Source organism: Pararge aegeria, chromosome 9 (genome assembly GCF_905163445.1).
Source record: "Pararge aegeria chromosome 9, ilParAegt1.1, whole genome shotgun sequence".
Lineage (NCBI taxonomy): Eukaryota > Metazoa > Arthropoda > Insecta > Lepidoptera > Nymphalidae > Pararge > Pararge aegeria.
The window spans coordinates 5,261,648-5,287,031 of NC_053188.1; the positions used below are offsets into that span (position 1 = coordinate 5,261,648).

Sequence of the window (25,384 nt, forward strand, 5' to 3'; positions counted from 1 at the left end):
CTCGTTTTAATTAATTAAAAGATTATTATTTCAAGTACTATAAGCAGCTATTAGTCAGACGCCAATTGTTCACGTAGAAATAGGCGCCTATAGACATGACACGTTAATATGATAAGCTGTTTTTAGTTTTCATTTTTCGCTTGGGAGTTGATTTGAGTAGTAGTAGGGCAATGTATAATTTATTTAGGTACTAATTTAACAACGCAGAAACATGGACAGGGCGTTTGAAAGACCGTCGCAGAATCGATGCACTAGAAATGTGGTGCTGGCGGCGACTGTTGCGGATCCCTTGGACAGCTTTTCGGCCTAACGTGTTGATCCTGGAGGAATTAAAAGTCAAAGAGAGGTTATCGTCGACTGTGCAGATACGAATCCTCAAGTTCTTTGGACACATAACTAGGAATAAGCACTCCATGGAACGACTTGTTGTCCAGGGGAAAGTGGAAGGCAAACGGTCACGTGGTCGATCACCCACGCGTTGGACCGACATAATTAAAGCTACAACACAAACCTCCATAGTCCAATGTTCCAGAAACGCTGAAGATCGTGACAAGTGGAGGCGCATCGCGGGAGCTGCTGTAGGCAAAGGAAAAGAACCATCGTCAACCACGACCACTCTGTCAAGAGTGAACGACTAAGGAGGGAATTTAATTTATATGATATTTTTAATTGACATAATCATGGAGATTATAAATTTATTATTCCATATAGTAAAATTAATGAATTTTTTGAGCCGACAACGTAAAAACTTGGCTCACAACGTAAAAACTTATTAAGTTAAATTAATTAAAAATGTATTAGCGGTTGGTTTTCCTAAATAAATAAATTAATTAATTTCTGCCACCAAGCAGCATTGCTGAGTTCTGATCTGAACGGCGTAGTTGCCGGTGTAACATTCACAAGAGACTATGGAGGGTAGAGGTAAGGAGAGTCATCTGTGTATATGAAAAAGTGTCGTCAAAATGTATTAAATTAGGATGGCGCCACATTTGCATCAGAGTAACTCTTAAAAGAAGCGCCAAATATAAATATTGTTAGAGTAGGCTTGAAAAATAAACAAGGAAGTATGGAGATACAAGGAAGTAAGGTTATATTTATCACAATATTTTGTACAACGTAAGTTGTTGAAATTCTCAATAATTAACTACTTTAGTCGATAATGACATTAAATTTTTTAACTCGGCATACTTCAATTCATCTACGATTGCTACATTCATACCATACCCTGTGCATCCACCAGCGCCATTGTGGAGGATTTTTGAACTGTTATTTAGCGCATACACTGGACACTTTTTCAACTTTTCTCCCATATAAGATGACTCTCCTTACCTCTACCCTCCATACAAGAGACTTAACATCCACGCCTCAGGATGATAGATAACAAAGAGGTGTATAAAATTAAAGTGTCAGGACCGAAATAATTTTTTTTTATGCCTAGTAAAACTAAGGCTAAGAGTGTGTATTTAACCAGTCAGACATCATCAAAGCTCTACAGCCCCGGGTGGGCCTTGGCTAGGTTAAGCATATTTCTCCATTTGAGGCGGTCAGAAGCTGCAGTATTTAACCACTAACTTTGTATATTATGTGTCTATCTTGACCGAAGAAAAAGGATGGATTCCAAAATCTCATTCTCAGGGGAAAAGCAATATTTCACAAAATAAAATATGTAGTTGATATAAGAAATGAGGTACATTCGTTCTACGTCGAATACCGATCAGACAAGCCAATTTGTACAACTACTTAGGTACCGCAAATATAAATTTTGGCAAAGGAAATATCTGCAATCTTCAAGGCTATAAGTCACTAGCATGAGGAGAACAGAATACAAAATATATCCAGCGGACTAGCTCTCATATTTCAAGTCATGTACACATACGTGCATTTTCAACAGGGTGATTGATTAAAACATGTCGGCCTTTGCTGGGGTAACCATAACCAAACCTAAATGATGAGACTATAAACTTTTATATTTTTCTAAAAAAATCATATCAATGTAGAATAAATAAATAATATACTACGACAATACACACACCGCCATCTAGCCCAAAAGTAAGCGTAGCTTGTGTTATGCGTACTAATACGACTGATGAATATTTTTATGAATAATATACATAAATACTTAGAATATACATATAAACACCCAGACACTGAAAAACATTCATGCTCATCACACAAACATTTTCCAGTTGTGGGAATCGAACCCACGGCCTTGGGCTCAGAAAGCAGCCTTCAAATATAGGTATATTGCGTTTTTCATTTAAGCAATTTTAAAGTCCAAGTCTAATATTTCTTTATTCAAATAGGCACATAGATGGCACTTTTTATTGCATATCAAATTGGTACATAGTAGTGAGTAGTGATAACTATATTCGTAAGCTCAAAGTAAAAGCTACGACGGTTTCAAACGCACCCTGGAACCCTCGTAGAGATTTAAATATTGTCACTTGCTTGAAACCGTAAAGGAAAACATCGTAAGGAAACCTGCATGCCTGAGAGTTCTAAAAATATTCTCAACGGAGTGTTTTTCACACTCCGTTGAGAATATTTCTACCAATCCGCACTTTGCCAGCATGGTAGACTACGGCCTAAACCCTTCTCATTCTTAGAGGAGACCCGTGCCCTGTAGTGGACCAGTAAGGGGTTGATGATGATGATGATCTAAAAATAGGTAACAATCAATAAACCAAAAGATTATGAAGATAATAATAATTTATTTATTTCATACAGAAAAATGTATACAGTATGGACACAGTGATACTCTATTGATTTGTGCACAAAGGAGTGCTTAAACAAGATGTATATTAGATTCCGAACCGGTGGTAGAATCACTACAAACAGACAGACTTGACGTTTCAAAAGTACCTACTTATATTAGGCCTACTTGAAATAAATGAATTTTGAATTTTGAATTTTGTATATTTATTTACAGTTCAAACAATACCGGAATGTCCGAGAAAATACCGATAAATGTGAACTGTAGTCTTTACTTATTCTCTTTGGTAGTGAGTGAGATAGTTTTGTATCTTTCATTCAAATTACAAGCCCTGAGAGATTACATTTCCGATGTAACATCCATTTATTAATTTAGTCTAGATTGAAGTTTTAGTTTATTAAGACTTGTTAAATATGCCTTTCATTTATTTTATGTATATAACTACTAGCGACCCGCCAGGCTTCGTATGGGTACCATGCTGATACTATATATACTACAGAATACGAGTATACAAGTTATACAACGTTCACAATTTTTTATTACAGGCACGCGACACACGCTGGCCCCCGTGCCGGTACGTACCGCCGCAAACGTTATGTCGCTGCAGGGCTAGCACAGGCAGGAGATGAAATGTATATCCCCCTATAGATATAATTTACATGTCCGTCTGCCAAAGTACGAGAATATGGAATAGAAGAAGTTTAACCCTGTTATCTAATAATCTGGTGAAAGCTGAAAAGGAAAAAGTATCTAAATACTTGGACCTTGCTCACGAGATTACCGTTATGTGGATTGTTGACCTTACCCCTGTTTATTATTACACAAATATTATAATATTATGTATATTATTTCCACTCGTGTTTCGTTTGCATTTGCCTCTAAGTTGATCATTGAAACCGAAATGAAGAAACCGGTTTAACTTTAATAAATATTGGTTACAATTTTTATTATAATACCTAATTGATGGACCACGCTGAAGCCCCACTTCATAAGTAAAAATTCATCGTCTATAAACAGAACAACTCTTACCAGGCATGCACGGAACACATCCAACAAACTGCCACCCTGTGTCCATCAACCTAAGGTGCAGGTATTGGATAGAAGCAGGCGAAAATTTGCGGAATTCCATGATATATTATGAAAATTAAGCTTAGTTTGCTATACTCTGCGAAAATCAGGAGAATCTATTTGGTGTAATTTATAAATTCTTCAGTCTTTATACTCCAGACCAAACGGATCTTCGGCAATAAATAAATAATAAATAAATATACTACGACAATACACACATTCTATCTTCATCTAGCCCCAAAGTAAGCGAAGCTTGTGTTTTGTGTTGTACTAAGATAGCTGTAGAATATATTTTTTTATTAATATTATACACATAAATACTTATAAGTTATACCATACAGATAAACACCCAGACACTGAAAAACATTCATGTTCATCACACAAACATTTTCCAGTTGTGGGAATCGAACTCACCATGGACTTAGAAAGCGGGGTCACTTCCCACTGAACCACCCGGCCGTCAAAAATGAGAAAGTACCCTCTACGCACATTTCGCTCGGAGCATCCTCAGGAGATGTTGACTTTAAAATGAATACTGAATTGTAATGTCAAAACGTGCGAGGGTACATTGCATTTCAATCTTAATACTTGAGACCAAACAGATGTTTGATCTCAAGTATTAAGTACGAAAGATTGTGAGAAATTATAAATTACACTAAACAGATTCTCTCTCTAAGTGTTATATTGTAGAAGTCAAAAAAGATCTACAGTGTTTGCGACTTTTACATTTTGTTGTTGTTGTGTTTTTGTACACAACAAGTTAGCCCTTGACTGCAATCTCACCTGGTGGTAAGTGATGATGCAATCTAAGATGGTAGCGGGCTAACCTGTAAGGGAGTACGAGAGTCATACCCCTAATCGGTTCCTATGCAACATCGCACAGAGCACTAAATCACTAGCGGCACGCCTTTGTCGGTAGGGACTTAACGTTAACTAGCCACCGCCAAAGCCTCTTACCAAACCAGACCAGAGAAAAATCAGAAATTATAAATTTCCAAATTTTCTCTGCCGGGAATCGAACCTGGGACCTCCTACTCAAAAAAACTGCGCTTACCATTGCGCGAGGGAGGTCGTCTAAACCTCTCTTACACATCTTGCGGCCCTTGCGCCAATCTGCAATTAACTTAAAGAGTACCTATTCAGTGCGAATGCTCTCGGCAGTTAAATTAATTAATTCTCTTAAATCAAAACAACATTCCTTCGAGCACCTACAAAAGTCCTCTTTAAATTTAATTACTAAGGGACGGGGTTCGCTTGGTAACGGAACCGTAGAAATGACTAAGGAAATAACTAACACAGTTTATTTTCAGTGTGGAAATTCCCAAGTTTTTTTCTACTCGAATTAAACGGATGTATACAACGTGTCACCGAATAACAAATAAATATTGAATAATGCATAAGTATATTTCATAAGGAATTATTCTGTAATAATATTATATCAAGAGAAGCATATTTATTTTTCCATACAAACGAATTCAAAACACTCAAGTGTTTCCTTATGACAACCCTATTGAAGATAAAAGACCGACACGCGCATAGTACCTACGCTACGCGACGCATAGCTAACAAACTGACAGGAGTAAAGAGTTTAATTTTGCATGTGATGTTACTGCTGTATCTTATTTCTTTCAGTAAAAACTATGGCAGTCGTTTACTCAAAAACTATTAGGTATTCGGTTTCGTAGATAAGTCTCAGAGACAGTTCATGATGTAACTCTAAAGCCTGTGAACTATTATTTCGGTTTTCATTTATCTGCTGGAGATAGGTCTTTTGTCGCTTGGTCTAGTACCGCTTGGATCCCGGGTAGGCTGCTAAATATATAGTAAGACTAGCGGACCCCAGCGCCATCTGTCGGGCTGATTTGTGAATCTAAACAATCCAGGGTGTCCCCCAAAGGCATTCCAAAAGATTCATTCAAATCGGTCCAGCCGTTTAGGAGGAGTTCAGTGACATACACACGCACACAAGAAATATATATATAAAGATATTATATGTGGGAGGCTTCGGCCGTGGTTCCGATAGTTACTACGCTACCGACAAAAGCGTGGCAGCACGATTGTGTGTTCCGGTACGATATCCTGTGGAAACCGATAGGAGATGTGTGTATTGTATAACTGGCATACAACTAAAAGGTTGTGCCACTATCATTTAATAGTTTATATAAATACACTGCATCATCACTTACCACTAGGGGAGATTACCGTTATCGGCTAATTTGTAGTTAATTTAAAAATCATCATCCGCAGCCTAATAACATCCCACAGCTGGGCACAGACCTCGTCTCTCTTAGAATAGACTGTTTTAAAGCATTGACCCACCACGCTGCTCCAATGCGGGTTGCTGGTAAATATATAAGTAACACTTACAAATATGTAGCATATCAGTAGTCCATTGTATATATATATATATAGGCACCAATTCAACTTGTATGTCGTAGTAAAGTCTAATTTAAGTAAATACATACGTACAGTTTAACAAGTAGAAATATTTTACTAAATATTATACTGGTCTGAATTCCTATACACATGTCGATTCGCGTGAAGATAAATTTCAAATGGTGATAAATCCTTAATCAAATAATGTACAACTTTACGCATTATAGAGCCTTCTTGAAAACTACCTAAAACTAAATAGCAATTATTATTAATAACAACAAGGTACCTAGTTCACAGTTATAAACTGTTTTTTTTAATAATCTGAAAATGGTGACCTTAAGGTGATATTAAGATAAAATAACTTATCTGTAAAGGTTGCTTGAATGTCATGTGAAGTTTACCAACACAAATATATGTAATACGCTGGTGTCGAAAATTTCATTTGCCGGCAAGCACTCAGCGAAACTAAATTGAAAGTCACTTGAGAAATGATTTACCAAATTTATCGTTATCTAAATATTTTCTCGTATTGGAGGTACATCTATCTCCTGAGGACGATTATTATATAACTTTGCATCTGTATGCACATTATTTTAGTTTTCGTTCGCGTAAGCTTATACACTTTTATTGTACACCACATAAAACTACAGAAACATTGTAAATTAAAATTTAACTCAAAGTAGTAGTCAGTAACACAGTATTTATTAAAAATCTCGTGTGATGTTGTTTGTAGTGGCACTCCTGCGAAACGGCTGGACCGATTTTTATGACTTTTTTATTTATATTTGGTAGGTATGAGTAAAGATCGTAAAGAATATTTCATACCGCTACGTGATTAGATGCTGTGTGGCGACGGCAGATCTGCTACCAACCCTCCTTTTTCTGCGGGTGTCGAATGAAGCGACTACGACAATATAACGGAGAACGAACTACTCCTCAGTGCTACTACTACCATCAACTGAGATCACCAGCCCGTGTACCCTGCGTGGTGATTATGGACAAAACTTCCTTAGGGAAAGGCATTTAGTCCAGCAGTGGGTTGTTGATGATGTGAAACGATGTCCCTATACAACATTTTTTTGAGATTTAGATTCGAGACATATTATTCTATATAAACAAAAAGTGGATTTAAACAGTCGACTTACAAGAAATGCTCATAAATTTGTGACATCTGATCGTCTGCGAAAGGTACAGAAGTCATTTGTGGGATTGAGTATACGCTTTTATAATATGATTCCTTAGGTAATTTTGGAACTTCCGATGCATAAGTTTAAAAAATATGCTAAAACACATTTATTACAGCGAGGTTATTATACAATTGATGAATTTCTTAATGACAAGGCTGCTTGGAAGCATCCGGCTCCGCATTCATGTCTCAAAAGATAGAAAAATGAATGTTGAAATGTAAAATGTAAATTGTTGATGTTGAAAAAGAGAAACTGGTGAGTTTCTTGCCGGGTTCTTCTCTGTAGAATTTGCCTTTCAAACCGGTCGTAGAGTCACTGCATACAAAAAAACTTGACGTTTCAAAAGTGCTCGTATTAGGCCTACTTGAAATAAATGAATTTTGAATTTAGAATTTTTGAAATTTGGGATATTATTTTTGTTCCTTGGTTTTTTGAGAAATGTTATAAGCGTTGTTTTGTAGGAGTTAGTCAAAATGTGTTTACTACATTAAACTGAAACTAAAGTTACAAGTGCGAACCTGATGGCTACAGCAAGTCAATATTAGGAAAATTAGTTTATTCCATCGACCCTTGTGCTCCTCCGCCCTAATGGGAAAATATAATCTTGGTTGGCAAAGTTCCATTACACTAAGGACAGCCCAAGTTCCATACCTGTACCTACTGGTTCCGAAACTTACCTACTATGTTAGCTTATATATTTACTGTGCAACGAACTTATCATTATTTATTTCTGCTCGATGCTAAAGTTAATTAAGCGGGATATATGAAATTCTTGGTTTACGTGCGACATTTCGTCCACGAATGTCCAGCATGGTCGCTTCGAACAAATTTGGGAAGAGGTACTCGTAGGTTTTATCAAGACAATCATGTTATTTTTTTAATTAAAAGACTTTATTGCACAAACGCACAAACTTTGAAACAATACAAGAAACACATATGAAGATAAACTTTGCCCTTAACAGAATGTTATTTATTTTGTTTATGATATTTGGACCTTATGTTATTTGGTTTCATACGTTAGGTGATAAAAAATTAAAATTAAGGGACTTACGAGATTCTATGAGTACGTGCATGGCCAAAATTAAAAAAACAAGAAGCGAAAGTGCGAAGCGTTTATAAAACCTTTTTAGAACAAATCGGTAGACGGTTATTGGAGGCCGGTTTGCATATTTTGAAATAAATAAATTGCGTTCGTGTATATTTTATTGACTTTTATTATTTCAATTTCTGGATGTATTTATAGCTCGATATATACAAATCATTATAGAACCGACAGCAATAACTATGCGCCTTCCGAAACTGCTGTTTGTTATTGCGAAAATGTTACTCCTACATTGTAAATGTGTGCATGGAAAAAAAAAGTAAGTAGAGTAGGTACTTAAATCACAGAGTTGACGATTTTGATGTCGAAGATCAATGTTATCATTTCTGATGTAAAAATCCATTTCATTCGAACTCGAATGGCGTAAAGAAAATCGAAAGGTTAACTTTTATGTTATTAATAGCTGCTTTACGTCAAGTTAATGCAAGCGTTAAATTTAAAAAAAGGCAAATATAGATTAACTAACAGACACAAACATATTTTGTCAAATATCACTGATAAATTGTTGTTCCCGAGATAAGCGCGTTCAAACAAAAACACTTGGAAAATAAAATAAAGAAATAATACTTTATTGTACACTAAGAAAGAGTTTCTTCAGCTTTACAATGTTAGAAGGTACAGATGGTTGTATTGAATTTTATAAAACTTTAAAATGATATTGAGACCTGCCCCAAGATCTAAGCTTTTGGTACCTACTTTATTTCAAATAAAAAGGAATCTTATTTTCAATCAATTGCATATAACTAAATAAATGAAATTTACTACCTCCTAACTTAATTCTTTTTTGTCAACAGAGTTACCCCAGCCCTGCAAATAGCTAATGAAGTATTCAATCACTATAAAGTATTGTTCCTTGTTTGTATAGAAACACCAATGTCTAATCAAAGGTAAAAAATAGACAAGTATTTTTTTTATAATACGGATTTAATGTCTTGAAAATGTCATATATTTTTTTCAAGTAAAAATATGCCACCGTTATGCCTTAAATATCGCCTTTTAAGCAATTTCGTACATCACCTTAACAGATTTCAATTTCATTACACCTAACAGTATGTCACTCGGGCTGCCCGCAATGGCACGGGTTGCATCACGTAATCCATGTCAAAGGTACTCCATGGTAGGTAGGTAATCCACGTAAAACCCCTACCTGCACGGGTAGAATGGGCAGGAGACAATTATATCCCCGGGGATAGGATAAAAAATTATCTTCTCCCACAGCTTTATCAACTCTCGGAGCACGTACGCACAATTAGAAATAATATCTAAATAACAAAAGTGTAATAATAATCAGGGGTAAACTTCTCCTATTCCATGTTCCAGTGATTTAGCAGGTGGGCACGTTAATTATATCCCTTGTAATTATATCCCTTGGATATAATCGGGGGATATCATTTTTATTTCCCGCCTGTGCTAGCCCTGCTGGGACAGATTCAAAACTTATACTTACTTAAAGTATACACGAACAAAGTAGTGAATACCTAGCCTAGCGATTGACACTTCAGCCACTCTTTCGGGAAGACCGACCGACCGACCCCGGCACAACTAATTTTACTATGTGCTTTTTTAATACAGAACGGGAGAGAATATATATTAAGTAAACCTACATGTTCTCAAGGCCGCGCCGTGTGAAGTCTTCCAATTGTTTTCCGATTTCAGATTTCTGGTGGACAACCTCCACAGTTACATCAACGCTTTTTCTAAGACGACAGTGGGTTACGCTCCACAATTTACTAGTAATCGCAAATTCTTCGCCAACATGATCAACACGGCTGTCTTCAAGAACATGTTAGAGAAAGACGTTGTGACATTACAGAAAAATTTCTTGGAGAAAATGAAGTTCTGCTGCTCGTCCGTTATGAATCAAGATACTTTGAGACAGTTCTACGATCGAGAAGTTGACCAGACAAAAATATAAAAAATATTTTATTAAATATCAACTATTAGAAAGTTCGATCAATTGCTGTCACTTGCCAAAGTATCCGCGAAAATTAAGATTTCTTTAGACACTTTTTGTGCTAGACATAGTATCTAGACTAGATTGGGCATCAGCCCCTACAGCCTAGTCTTATTATCTATTCTCATATCGATGTGCCTCTTTCTAATGTCAAAGTAGGTAACAGAATTTTACTAAATGCATACTTAAAATGGAAAATTCATATATTTCTAGCACGTTTGAAACGTCAAGTCTGTCTTTTTGTAGTGCAGTTAGTTATCTTTAAGAAATATATGAATTTCGTACTTCAAGTACTTAACCACAATTTAGTAAACGTGTCCTTTTAATACATTGGGTATCAATGAAAATACATATATTATAAAAGTATACAACGTGTAAATGAGAATCGAATGTTATAATTAATTATGCAAACAAAATCGAAATGACGAGTGTAAGTTTAAGTTATCTTGTGCGTAACTTTTGAGCTTTCTTCAATAGTAATAATAATATTTATTTAATTTATTTATACTCTTTATTTGCACACAAATAAAAATACAGAAGAAGAATAAAAGAAAACACAGACAGAAGAAGTATAAAAAGGCGGCCTTATCGCTTTGTAGCGATCTCTTCCAGGCAACCTTAGGATAAGGAAAACAAAAGGATAACATACTGCAGGTTGTGCATATTAAAAAAAATACATACTAATAACTACATACTAATACTTAAACTAGATTACACAAATAAAATAATACACAATATATTAAATATTAAAAAATAAAAAATAATAATAAACTAATATATACTATAACATATCATAAATACATTAACAACAGTAAATACTATTACAAGTCGTCTTCAATGTAAACTATAGTGGTTTTTGACAGCTTTCTTAAAAATACAAAGTGACTTAGACTGCCTTATGTCGATTGGGAGCGCATTCCACAGCGCTATGGCTTGCACTGTAAACGAGTGCTCATAGAACTTAGTTCTATGAAAAGGCATACTCAGAGTCAGCGCGCGACACGATCTTAAATCGGATTGCACTCCCAGAAAAGTAAACTTCTCCTTAAGATAAGAAGGAGTTTTTATATAATAATTTATTTTCTAGAACTGTTGGTAATAACAAGTTGTTTTACAATCCTAAAAATACACTCCTACAGAATCTACAGTGGGCAAATATTTTCTGATTCAACTGAATAATATACAAACTCATTCAAATAAAAAATTAAAAAAATGATATTAATTATGGAAATTATTATTTCCATAATAGTCAAAGATTTTAAGTAAAATTCATTCAGTCATTTAAAAATTCGTTAAAGTTATAAGTTTTATCGTTAAGTATGCGGCAATTTTTTAAGAAAGTCATGCATAGTTTATTATATAAAGTTATATATATGTAATAGCTGTTGCCCGCGACTTCGTCTGTGACTGTCAATTCTTCTTCTCAGTCGGTTCGCTCTTGTCAGAGCGGTCGTGGTCGTCACTTAAGGGTTGTGGCACGCTTGACTATTCGTCGCCACTCCTCTCTGGCAGCTGCCTTTATTTGGTCAGCCCATCTCATCGGCGATCTAAAATTGCGACTATAATTGAACATCCTATCCTATCTCTTAAGTTGGACCAGACTGCTCACGGTGTGCCAATTTAATTTAAAATCGGATAAGTAGTTTAGGAGTCCATCGCGGACAAACATCGTGACAGGAGATTTATATATATTAAGATTAGCTATGAATATTGAGAAATGAACTAAATATTTATTATACACTTTTGTTTGTTTATCGGAACTATTTGACACGTAACTAGAAATGAAGACCAAGAAAGTTTCTCTAAAACAATACGTAAACAATATCGTTAAAATTCAACGTATAACGACACCGAAAACGAAAACTAAACGAAACCAAACCCAAAACCATATCCCAAAATTGTGTTTAAACCTAGGAGGGTGAAGTTTTGCCCACCAGGATATTACGGCCACTACTATTGCGGCTAGTTATCATAATTCTGAAACAAAATCACAGTTAATCGTGTTACGAGAACGAAATCTATCGAAACCAAAAACGAAAACGAAAACTATAAACTTTTTTTAAACTATAAACTTTATTTAGGCCGAAAAAAGTTTGTACGCAGAGTTCTAGATTAAGTATAGAAAAAATTGCGTTTAAGATTTATAAATAAACAAAACTTCTTAAAACATAAAATTTGTTTGCTGGTGCCTTTATCAGGTTTCACAGTTTTATAAGTACCAGCGACCTTTAAACCAAAAATTAATACCTGCTTACATAATAAATGAGGTTAGTAATTGCAAATACATTGGAATGTACAAAATGTTTGCAAGACCAGGTTCCAGTTACGCCAACTCCTGTACTAAGTAGTTAAAACTGTATCTCAGTGAGTTGCCATTCCTCGTGCCCAAGTACTTACTATTAATCTATACGTTTTATTCTATATTATGAAATAGATAAACAATATCTATGCAGTTTTGACGGCCGACTGGCGCAGTGGGCAGCGACCCTGCTTTCTGAGTCCAAGGCCGTGGGTTCGATTCCCACAACTGGAAAATGTTTGTGTGATGAGCATAAGTGTTTTTCAGTGTCTGGGTGTTTATATGTATTTTCTAAGTATTTATGTATATATAATTCATGAAAATATTCATCAGTCATCTTAGTACCCATAACACAAGCTACGCTTATTTTGGGGCTAGGTGGCGATGTGTGTATTGTCGTAGTATATTTATAAAAAAAAAAAAAAAAAAGTTTTAAGATAATATAATAATAGCGGGAAGGTGGCGACGATTGGTTACATGGTTAAAAACAAATAAATCTTCCCTCATTATAATATTATGTTTGTACGTATAGCTCTGGGAGTCTGCGTCAGGAGTTAAAAAGAGAAAAAAAAATGTTTGGCATCCTAAAAATAAATTCCACGCTCAAGCCTACGGCTTTGCAATTTAATATTCGAGTTCAACTTTATCCGGATCAGCACAAAATTGTATCTATGTAATTTAGTTGCAAATGTTTAGGTCGGTCATGAAAAAATATACCGTTTTAGTTCAATTTGCGCCGTTTGCGAGCCGTTCGCATGTAGGTACCTAATGAAATATCATCGTAAGGCGTTTCCGTTCCGGGATAGAAATTGTGTGAGATTTTTTAAAGCAAATAAATATTCATAATCTTCATATCAACCCATTACCGGCCCACTACAAGGCACGGGTCTCCTCACACAATTATAAGGGTTTTAGGCCGTAGTCCACCACGCTGGCCCAGTGGGGAACGATGGCCCTCACACTCCTTTAAGAATATTATGGAGAACTTTTGGGCAAGAAGTTTTCCTAATGTTTTACTTCACCGTTGTAATAAGTGGTACTTTGATTGCTTAAAACGCACATAACTAAGATAAGTAAAAGGTGTGTTCTGGGATTCGAACTCGGCTCCCCAAAAGTGGAGCCGAAGTCCCAACCACTACACTATCACCGATTAAGTAAATATTATTAGCATTTTATTATCATTCAGTTAGTTAGTAAATAAGGTAAATTATATGTAGGTATTAAAGAACTCAACACACGTTTGAAAGTATCCTTTGTTAAAGTGCACTATATGATAGAATCAATGTTTGGGAAGGCACTGGCCCCTAAGATACGGGATTTCCTAGTTTAGGGGTCAGGATTCCAAAGATTTACCTATTGTACTGAGTTTTTCTAATAAATATTATATTATCTTTCGGCTAAGATGTTTATACCCGTGGGCCCTGGAACATAATACTTAGACAGCTACTTTGCCACCAAATCGTCAATTATCAAGGTATATACAACGCTATAAGATAAAAACACAATTTAACGTATAATTGAATCGCGAGAATTTCCTTCGTTAAAGCGTAAATTGAAGGAGTTCCTATTATAAAAGAGTTACTATCTCATAGATAAGGTGTGACGTTATTTGACATGTGTTTAATTATTATTTTAATTCTTACTTTTATATTAATTGAGACATTTACATGCTGTTTAAGCGGAATTTGGAGATTTAACCATAACATTTTAGACCTGTATACTAATAAAAATTCGCAAATAAAATAAATAAATAAATAAAAGTTTTGGGGATCTGTTTAAAAATAACTATTCAATTATTGGTACACACGTTTACATAAGGTTAAAAATATTTAACCCTTAATTTTGCTCGTATGAGAGGCCCTATGATTACTTAAGTGACTTTCATTGTCATTTTCATTTAAATGGATAGATACCTACTTAATAATCAAAACTTTACAATAATGCAATTTCAACAAAGTCCCAAAAGGCCTTTTAGTTATAGGATATACATAAATATGAATTAGAATTTTAAAACTTGAATAAATCAGTGTTTTCAGTAAAGCTTTAACAATTTTGCACAGATTACCTTTATCACCCGACATATGTGGTAAATAGGGATGAGTGGGTCCTTTGTAACGTTTTATACAAAGGCTCCCAACGACCGTGGAGGCTTTAAATGGACTGCAGGTCGACTATACGGTTTAATAGTGGCCGTAATTTTCTCTAAATGTTAGTAGTATAATATGAACAAACGATTTAACCTGTTTAAACACTGAAACCAAGTGTCCTTATAGCAAATATAAATATAAGTAAAGGAATTATTTGGATATTAAAATTATTCTGTACATAGGAAAGTATGTACAATAGAGATACATTGGTTGCAAACTAGATGTGGAATTATATAAACAAACCAAAAATCACGATGTATAAGATTGTTATACTTTTACTAAGTATACAAAATTGTAATTTTATCTCCCTTTCCAAGTTAAACATTCAAATTTTAGTTTAACGCCCTTTCCTGAAAGAGAACTTAACCGCCCAGTGCGTGTGCGCAGTAAGAAAGATAGCTTAAAACTACAATTTTTATTTTACTACTACATGTCTAACAACCCTATATTATGAACCTTTAGCTAGGGCTCTTGATAGAACGTTGGTAAAACATAAATCAGAATTAGCGACTCTTAATAAGACTGATATTAGATCCAAATAGTCGTTTGCGAGCGAGCAAATCTTGTACTAAGGCTAGGTACCGATCTTAGCTCGATATTTATTAGCAGTCTATTAAATACGTTTATTTGTCTATGGGCAATATGGTGCAAGGTTGGGTAACCTGCACGTGTGCCAACTGCAGTGTTTAAGGTCACTTTTGAATCGTCCAAGGGGAAGAGTATGTAAGTAGTCTAAAAAAAAAAGGTAATTAGTCTTAGGGCCGGTGCAATCTGGAAACATGGGTTAACTATCACCTGCTAAAGAACACGCGTTTTTGTTTTTCTTAGCCTTGTCACTATGTATAATAGCAGCCGATATTTTTGTCAGACAGTTGATAGCCATTAGCCAATGGGCAGTAAATACATTTTTAATTGAGGCAACTGAGGCTCATAATGATATGTGTGAGTGATACATTAAACAACAAGACTTAAAATGTATTGTTAGTAATTTATAAAAAAAATAAATCATGTTAATTATTTCCTTTGCTTATACTCGTATGAAGTGTTCTAGGATTTGTTAGTCCATATTTCTCGCAAATATGGTCAGTTTAGCATTGGAACTTGACCATGCAATAATAATGACTAAACCCAGCTAGGGCATCTGGAAAAAGCGCTCGGATTCCCCCAGCACGTATGGCTGCCCAAGGCCACAAAAACAGGCCAACTAAAAAAGGAGAAAAAAAATTGGTATCTCTTTATTTCTTATGCTTTACGTAGAAAACTTTCTTTCTCTAAGTAGCAGTAACAGCAAATACTATAAATCTTTAGGTCCTAGACCTGTATCCTGTGAGGAGACTACTCACTGCTTCAGATTAAAGATTAGTTCATATAATAAATAGTGAAGCTATTGACCAAAATTGACACTAAAAGTCACGGGAGTATCTAAGCGTAGTATCATAATAGTTATTAATCTATGCACTTTAAGCAGCCTGTTTATACACTGTCAATAAGTTTTTGTGTCCATATGCTTGACGCCATTTTAGCGCTGTAATATGAGTGTAAATATCAGCAAGTGCAGTGCCAGCAACAAGGTACAGTACGATTCAAACTTTATTTCATAGCGGATGAGCGGAAGTTGAATAATGCATCGCATAGGTACAAGTCTTAACTTATACTCAATATACTATTGCAATCTTCGCATTCAACTGTACCGTCCTGGAGATACCGAATATTGAATTCCGCGCATCGAAACTCTCCAAGTTTGAGATGTCCAGGTTTGAGGGTATGAATCGCAGCTATAGATAATCATAGTATAAACTATATTCTATGGTGACACTGGAAATCACCACAGATATCACAAGCACAAATAGCGCCAAAGTGGCGCTACTTTTAATTCTTTAACTGTCATTTACTCAAATATGACAGCCAGTGTCCAGACCTCAAGTCAAAGATATTGGGCACCTATAATAGGCAGGTACTCAAGTTCTCACTCCTAGTGAACTCCAGTGTGTTAATTAATATAGCATAAGATTTAGTTAAAGTGCAAGTGCATGAGTGCATACTGATACTAATACGCTAACCTGGTGCATTAATTCCAGGCGAGTTAGGTCTGAAGTTGCTCTGCAGAACAAGTGTTTATGTGTTGGTGTCATAAATCTCCTTAATCCAATTTGATATCCAGCTGATAGTGAAATGACCTTGATTGTACAATAATCGATTTTCATCTAATATTTTAGACAAGAAAGCCGAAAAACTATCCTGGGGAATTAAGGTACACTGTTTTGTTTACCATTGCTATTTGCCACCTCAGATTAATATGAATGCAAAACGACTATGTAAAATGTTTAATCTACATGGCTTTGGTTCATCAGTCTTATCATTTAAGGTCAGCTCTCTTAATAAGTTATGTAGTTGGTTTTAAAATTTAATGTTAGTTTCAAATAACAATATGTGAATTTTGTTAAATATGTTGAACAGCTTTATTTTGTATTTAATTACAAACTTCTATGTTAATGGTGTAGACAAGGTATTTGTTTTCATACTTATGTTTATGTAGCTATTCATATTTATATTTATCATATCAACCCATTACTGGCCCACTACAGGGCACTGGTCTTCTCCCACAGTGAGAGGGGATAGGACAAAGTATAGTAAATGCATCAACTACATCATATTTAATTAAAAAATAAGCAATTGAGTATTGTTTCCCTAATATTCACAGTCTAAAAATCACACAATATAGTGTAAGAGGTGCTGGTGAAAATTCAGTTTAGTGCAAAAACACTTATTAGTTAATAACGACAATCAACCTGCCTAAAATGCCCTCATTAGTGCATTGATTAGCATAAAATACAGACGGGTGTAATGTGAAGTGATTTATGTACAAAACATCTGATTTTAAGGAGGGCTTAATTTTGAAAACAGGAATGTTGTCTTTTTTTTACTTGGCGAAAGTACTAAAAATAAGGCAGTATTTGTACTTCTTTTTGCGATTTTGTAGGATGTGACATTTCTAATTAGCTACAGCAATAATCAAAAAATCACAAATTTTCAGTTAACTTTTTTTACTTTGTACCCAATCTCAATACTATGGATGATTAAGATTTGCAAGCAAATGGCAACTCTTTATTGTTATAACAACCCGTTAGTTAGCAACCATGTTTCAGAGCCATAATTCATCACTGGCAACTTACACTGTTTGAAGACTTTGGTCTTCAGGCACTGAGGGTATTTTACGAAAAAAATTATATAATTTCAGATAAAAGTGTTGCGCTATACAGAGAAATGATGGATGGAATACCAACAGACTCCAGATTAATTGTAGACATAAGCGATGGGCCCATATGTGGTTACATAGACAGACAAGATGAGAGACCACAATACAAATTTAAGAGTATTCCTTATGCTAAGCCCCCACTCGGAAATCTGCGGTTTATGGTAAGCAAATTTAGATTTTTTTCATCTCTGCTGGACAAAGGGACTCTCCCAAAAGAGGGGTTTTCCCATAATCAATACAGTTGGTAGACGGTTGGTGATTGCACTTGATGTAGTAGTAGCACAGAGAATACTGCTCCTCGTTCTCCGTTATTTCCCTTAGTCGCCTCGTACGAGACGTGGTAACAACTATATTCTGATCTATAGTCGAAACACCGGCACTTAATTAATTATTTATTAAAAAGTATACGGTAGGTGACTTGCAGAGTGTACTCTGCAAGTCACCTACAACAACTTCTAACCTATTTTAGACCCATTAATTTGAGGAGATGGTATTATAGCTAACAGAGCAGTGTTTGTTTGTGTGTCTTCGCATTACGGTGGGGATGAAGGAATTTTGAAAGGTATTGATTTTTGTGATGCGTATTAAAAACAATACATAAGTTTATCATACAGGTATATCGCAAATCAAATATGTAGCTCCATTCACTCTGCCAATGAATGCACTAGTTATAAATCATCATCATCAATATTCATTTATTTATACGGCCAAGTGCGGATAAGTAGACTTCACACATTTTTGAGACCATTATGAAGACTCTTACCTATGCAGGATTCCTCACGAATTTTCCCCACAAAGGATTTACATTACATGCAGTAACGTTAAGTACAGAAATCCTTTGTGGGGATCGGTATATGCTTTTATAACGTGGTACCGAAGGTAATATTAGATCTTCATTTACCTAAGTTTAAACAATATATTAAAAAAAATTAACCAATCGTGGTTACCTACACGATTGATGAATTCCTTAACGACATGGCCGCTTGAAAGCAGTCCACTCATCTCTCACGAAACAGATAAATTCTAAAGATTGTTAAACCATCAAATGATGCTGAAAAGAGCAATCTACTGAGTTCCTTGCCGGCTCCTCCATTGGAGTTAGCCTTCCGACCCGGTGGTAGAGTCACCACAAACAGACTGACTTGAAGTTTCAAGTTGACAAGGCCAACTTGAAATTGATGAATTTTGAATTTTTTTATAATTTTTTCCGAAGCGGTGATAGGGGGGCCGGCCGTTCGAATCCCAGCACGCTCCACTTACTTTTCTAAGTTATGCTTGTCTTAAGTAATTAAAATATCACTTGCTTCCACGGAAAACATCGTGCCTGAGAGTTCTATGGAGAACTCCGTTCTCATAGGTGTGTTGAGTCCACCAATCCACACTTTGCCCTGTAGTACGCCGGTAATGGGTTGATATGATGATGATAAATAAATATATATATATATATATATATATATATATATTTCTTAGCAAATCACATCATTGAAGTCGTGTTAATTATAATACAACGTTATAGTTATTTGCACAAAACCAAACCATGCATTTAAAAAATTGCTTTCAATTAGCTGGGCTTTAAACTGACCAACCAACATAATTTAATCCAGCATAATTGGGTCAACTGATTGCTGGCAAGTTATCATCATAACTACTGATCCACAGTTGAACAAAGTTTTATAGGGTTTTCACAATTGCAGTCTTTTGCTGCTTGTATGCAGTGGCTCCCTGAAACTCCCTAGATGTAGTACAAGACTGAAATTGCTTTTTGTTTACTCATTATAAAACTTTTTTAGCCACCAATTCCTCCAAAACCATGGACAAATCTACTGGATTGCACAAAAGACGCGTCACCACCACTTTGCCTTAGTGTGGATGAAAAAGTTATTGGATGTGAGGACTGTCTCTACATTGAAGTACACTCACCAAATCTAACACCTGAAAAGTTAATGCCTGTTATGTTTTGGATGGGAAGTTACAATTACATGTTTTATATTGACAACAACTGTGATCCAACACTCATTGTGGACCAAGATATCGTTTTCGTGAGATGCAGCTCGAGATTGGGACCGTTTGGTTTTCTGTCAATACACGATATCTCTGCCCCTGGTAATGTTGGCTTAAAAGACATAGTTATGGCTCTGAAATGGATTCAAAGAAACATTCGAATATTCGGAGGCGATCCCACGAATGTCACGCTGTTCGGAAGCGGAACAGGCGGTTCTATGGTCCATTTTATGATGTTATCACCCATGGCTACCGGATTGTTTCACAAAGCTATCATGCAAAGTTCCTCTGCACTTAACAGGTGGGCCTTAGCGAAAAACCCTTCGCAAGCGGTCCTACAACTAGCCGAACAGTTAGGTATAAATAAAACTAATAATTATGATATAGTAGAAGAATTACGATTGATACCAGCGTATGACATAATGGAAGCATATACGCAATTATCTATGGGTACGTTGAAATGCGAAGACTCTTTCGACGCTTTGTTCAAGCCATGTGTCGAGGAAGAATTCGAAGGTCAGCCTGTATTCCTCAACAAGAGCCCTGCTGTGCTGATTAAGTCGGGAAACTTTAACAAAGTACCTTTTATAATAGGTAGCAATAATATTGAGGCTTCCGTAATGCAATATATAAGAGAAGATTTCTATGCAGACTTCGAAAAGTTCAATAAAGACGTTACGCTTCTTGTACCGAGATCACTCGCACTGGACGAAATATACTCAAACAAAATTGGACGGCAACTTTTGAACTTTTACTTCAGAGAAACAAAGACACTTAACGAACACACGCGCACTCAATATTTACAGTTGCTAAGTGACTGTTACTTCCTCTACTACGTTAACAAGACCGTTCAATTTCATAGTCAATTTATCTCAGAATGTCCTGTCTATTACTACATCGTGAATTACGCTGGCGAATGGTGTGTGCCCAAACAACTAGACTTCTTCAATTCAAATGGGCATTCGGCTGAAGTTGCATTCCTATTCCGTATAAAGCCGCCGGATTTACCGCATTGCGAAGGAAGCCGCGATTCTGTCACCACCAGAAAAAGAGTTATCAGAATGTGGACAAACTTTGCTAAATACGGGTAAGAATGATTACCTTTATTACTTATCTTGTCTTAAGATTAGGCTTTATTTTACAATAAAACAGCAGGCAAAATTACTGCGCCAATTTGATGACAAACTTCAAGAAAGCAACATATCTAAAACTAAACGATGAATTCAATTCTTAATGAAATCCCATTGATCTTCATAATATATTTTGAGTTTTTTCATATTTCATTTGTTTGAGTATATTTATTGTAAGAACGATGGTGGTATATCGTGGCACTTCTATAACGTCGCGTCACGCGTAAATCACCAAATTTAACACTTTGTAGCGTCGTACGCAAGTGTTAAATTTAGTGATTTATGGGCTAGTGACTTATCAACATCAAGGCTCTGGAACGCCGGAACAGTGATATACGTCAGTTACTTATATTCAAATAGGCATTAGATAAAGCAAGTAAAGACAGATTAATATCCGTTTTCATTTCACGACGCACAAATGCAAGGCAATGAGTGTTTTCCCCACAGCTGGTTTTGTATTCTTTCTAATTAAACACCTAAAAGTAATCGTTGCAGATAGGCACCGATGACAAACCTCTGCGGTTTTTTCGGTGCTTTTATACTTTACTTTGAAGCGGTGATAGCGCAGTGGGTAGAAGCTCGAGTTCACTTTGGGGGGCCGGGTTCGAATCCCAGCACGCACCTCTTAACTTTTCTAAGCTATGTTCGTTTAAGGAATTAAAATATCACTTGCTTCAACGGTGAAGGAAAACATCGTGAGGAATTCTGCATGCCTGAGAGTTCTACAATACTGAGAGTCTGGGTGTTTATCTGTATATTATGAGTATATATACTATTCATAAAATTGTTCATCAGTTATCTTGGTACGCATAACACAAGTTTCGCTTAGTTTGGGACTAGAGATGGGCGATGTGTGTAGTGTCGTAGAATAGAATAGAAAAACTTTATTGCAACACAACACAATATTGAAAACAGTAATATAGTACTTAGTGCTAGGGTGTTAAGGCGGTTTTATCACTAAAAGTGAGCTTTTAAAGGCAACCTGAGCATATATCGTCATAGTATACTTAATATGTATTTAATACTTATCACCATAAGAGTTGGTGAAACGTGTTTTTTTCTGTAGACGTCACCTAAATCATTAGGCATTCGATTTAGGCGATTCCTAGGTTTAATGAAAACGGGCATAAGTTTAGGAAAAAAATAAATATTAGGGAAATCATTATGGCCTTTCAAATTTGCGGGTCTTTTCATACTTCAACTCAGAGCATCTTTAAAATGTCAGAGCGTAACAAAACATAATCACTTTTCCGAAGTTTCTACGTTTCCAACTAAAACTGCTATGTTAAAAGTGAAACCTAGTTTTAATGGCGTGTTTCTATTTACACAACTGTGGAGACAACTGTAAGAACAAATGATAGAATATATTATAGAATTAATCTACTTAAACACACGTAAAATGTGACGTAGCACATGTACAACGTGACGTTATCACATACAGTGATCTCTTAGTCTTTTATTCGAAAGCGTCTCATAACTGTGAGAAGATAAAATGTTATGCAATAATTCATTTCAGACTATTACGAGTGAATAACGTAGTCCGAGATTCGTCAAATTATCTGATATTAGTCACGAAATGATCTGGATAATTGAAGAGTCCAGATGATAAGGATAAATAGTCTGGAAGCAAAAAGCCATGCATGAATACCTTTTTGAATCCATAGACCATAAAATTAATATCCTAAATTTATTACGCTCAATGTTTAATTTATTACGCTCAATACTTAATATATTACGCTCGATCCTTAATTCATTACGCTCATCAGTATAATTGTCCTAAATAGTTATCTGATAAAATTAATATCCTAAATTTATTACGCTCAATGTTTAATTTATTACGCTCAATACTTAATATATTACGCTCGATCCTTAATTCATTACGCTCATCAGTATAATTGTCCTAAATAGTTATCTGATAATTTAAAAATCTTAAACAACTAAATGTGTGTGTGGAATATAGATAATATAAATTGGTTGCATTTCGTACTTTATGATATTAATAATAAGATTTTGGCATGGTATTCCGGCCGTTAGATATTTTTTTGACAGAACACTGGCAGTTTTTAGCATGTGCCAGTATCTGGTAAACCTAATAAAATTGATAACATAAACATTATTCTAGGAACCCCACGCCAGATGAAAACGATCCATTGCTGCAAATAACATGGGACCCCGTACATGACGATAAAACATTGAATTATCTAAGCATAGGATCAGAATTAACTAAAGGAAGGAATCCCTTCTACGAGAGGATGACATTCTGGGAAAAAATGCACGAAGAACACTTATTCCTCAGAACATTAGTGTATTTTAACGATATTGGTGTGCAATGGTAAGGATTATTAAGAACGTAAGAAAATTTTCCGCCAATATTAACTTAATCGCATAAAAATGAGTAGGGTAGATAAACTAGCTAAAAACCCTTCCTATAACCCGCGCCATTAAAGAATAGATTTTATAGCACGACATCGGCCGCTTTTTATAAATATATTCTTTAATAGCACGTAATAACTAAAAAAGAGTTTCGTCAATGAAATCCATATATTTTTCTCATTACGTTAATTATGATAATAAATACAGAATATATATTAGTATATTTCTAAATAGAAAGTAAATTAGATGTCTGTGGGGATACACCCCACAGTTAACAAAAAGGTGTAAGCGACATGTCGTTTGCCGTGACGGCATACGATTGCCGGCCGATTTTACAAACAAACCATGAGGAATAATGATTATAAAAAATTAAGAAGGAAATAATAAATCGTTTATGCATTCCAGACGGCAAATTTCAAAGTAACATTGAAAACAAAGATAGCCAAAGAAATGTTTTTCTAATATATAATTTGTAAGACTTTTAAAATCTTTTACTTTATTGGTGAGGCCCGTATTAACCAACCGTAATAGCTGCGAACAAATTGTTGGTTCGTAACGACAATCCTTTAATATTATTTTCACAGAATGACTCCAATTAACAGTAGTAATAGTCCAAAAAAAAATGGAGGAAATTACGAGGTTCTAAGTTTTAACCACTTAATTAGGATTAAAAACTTTACTTTATATAACGTAAATTCTTGTATTGTTATTTTTTTTTTTTGTTAAAGCAAAATTCAGTGGAAATAATATCGATATATTGAAGTATATGTGATAAACTCTCGTTCTCAATTAAATTTTGGTTTATTAATACAGGCCTTTGTAGAAGTTCGTAATTACGCTGTATGTTAGCACAAAAATTTTCTTACTGTCTTAATTTTCCAAAGAAAATTTATTTTGTATAAGCTAATAATAACGAAGGTTTTAATTATTTGTACGTATAGGTACCATTATATTTTGTAAGCATATCTTTTTGTGCCATAATATGTAAATAATTATTTTTTTATACAATATCTATAATACCTAAGTGAATTTTTATGTACAAGTTTTTAAATAATAATTATATGCGTATATGCGCGTTATCAAGTTATGAGCACGACCAGCTTTAGTTACAATAATTACTTATATTAAGCATTATTGCATTTGAAATTATATAAAGTAAGTGGTGCCCCGCGACTTATACTTAACGTATAAAGATTAGGAAAAATTTCGTCGTACAATTATTTTGGCAAATTTTAACCGTTCATCCATAACACGCATCGGAAGCTCTCAAAAAATATTTTTTCCCGTTCTTGCTACATTTTTCATTGATGAGTCGTAGTCGTAGCATAATGTACAGTAGTCGCGCAGTCGTAGCATAGCCTACAGCCTTTCCCACACAAAACAAATCCAATTCGAACCAGAGCATTGAGCATTCAACCAAACAAATTCTTAACCTTTATAATATTAAGTATAGATAAACGGGACCAATATAATAATATATAAATAAGATACGCAGAAGTAGCGTAACCGAAATATCAAAAACTTTCCGAAATAATGTTTACAAAGATTGAAATAAAACTTCATACATATTATGAAAAATTTTTGATTCATCGGTTACGTTAATTAGAAGAGGCTGGATATTACCATTTTTCTAATGTAAAGGCGTGTCCACACCTGTGCACGATTAGTGCGGATTGGGGTTTCGACATTTTAGCGAATAACGCCCGTGCAAAGTATAATGTACTGCCAGCAAAAGTATGTGGACCAACCTTAATGTAATGTTTCTAGTCTTAGAGCCC

The 25,384-nt window shown here is 35.1% G+C and overlaps 2 protein-coding genes across 4 annotated transcripts; both read left to right on the plus strand.

Moving 5' to 3' along the window:
- The first annotated feature begins 8,644 nt into the window (after window positions 1–8,644).
- LOC120626598 lies at window positions 8,645–10,361 on the plus strand. Its single transcript, XM_039894157.1, has 3 exons — window positions 8,645–8,705; window positions 9,241–9,333; window positions 10,103–10,361. The coding sequence occupies exons 1-3, from the start codon at window positions 8,665–8,667 to the stop codon at window positions 10,359–10,361; spliced, it is 393 nt and encodes a 130-aa protein (XP_039750091.1). The 5' UTR covers window positions 8,645–8,664.
- A 6,392-nt stretch (window positions 10,362–16,753) lies between these two features.
- Window positions 16,754–24,758, plus strand: LOC120626330 (esterase FE4-like). 3 transcript variants are annotated; one of them, XM_039893820.1, is made up of 4 exons: window positions 16,754–16,800; window positions 18,085–18,263; window positions 19,893–21,190; window positions 23,356–24,758. In XM_039893820.1, the coding sequence occupies exons 2-4, from the start codon at window positions 18,111–18,113 to the stop codon at window positions 23,567–23,569; spliced, it is 1,665 nt and encodes a 554-aa protein (XP_039749754.1). In that variant the 5' UTR covers window positions 16,754–16,800; window positions 18,085–18,110; the 3' UTR covers window positions 23,570–24,758. The 3 variants fall into 3 exon arrangements, with proteins under 3 accessions (XP_039749754.1, XP_039749753.1, XP_039749755.1); XM_039893819.1 differs by having other exon boundaries at window positions 16,763–17,097; XM_039893821.1 differs by lacking the exon at window positions 16,754–16,800 and adding an exon at window positions 17,190–17,211.
- The last annotated feature ends 626 nt before the right edge of the window (window positions 24,759–25,384 follow it).

Coding starts and splice junctions, on each gene's coding strand:
- LOC120626598 (XM_039894157.1), top strand. CDS start 8,665: ATGTTACTCCTACATTGTAAATGTGTGCATGGAAAAAAAAA. Junction 8,706..9,240: donor TGTGTGCATGGAAAAAAAAA/GTAAGTAGAGTA, acceptor TTTTGTCAACAG/AGTTACCCCAGCCCTGCAAA. Junction 9,334..10,102: donor ACACCAATGTCTAATCAAAG/GTAAAAAATAGA, acceptor TTCCGATTTCAG/ATTTCTGGTGGACAACCTCC.
- LOC120626330 (XM_039893820.1), top strand. CDS start 18,111: ATGATGGATGGAATACCAACAGACTCCAGATTAATTGTAGACATAAGC. Junction 18,264..19,892: donor TCGGAAATCTGCGGTTTATG/GTAAGCAAATTT, acceptor AAACTTTTTTAG/CCACCAATTCCTCCAAAACC. Junction 21,191..23,355: donor ACAAACTTTGCTAAATACGG/GTAAGAATGATT, acceptor ACATTATTCTAG/GAACCCCACGCCAGATGAAA.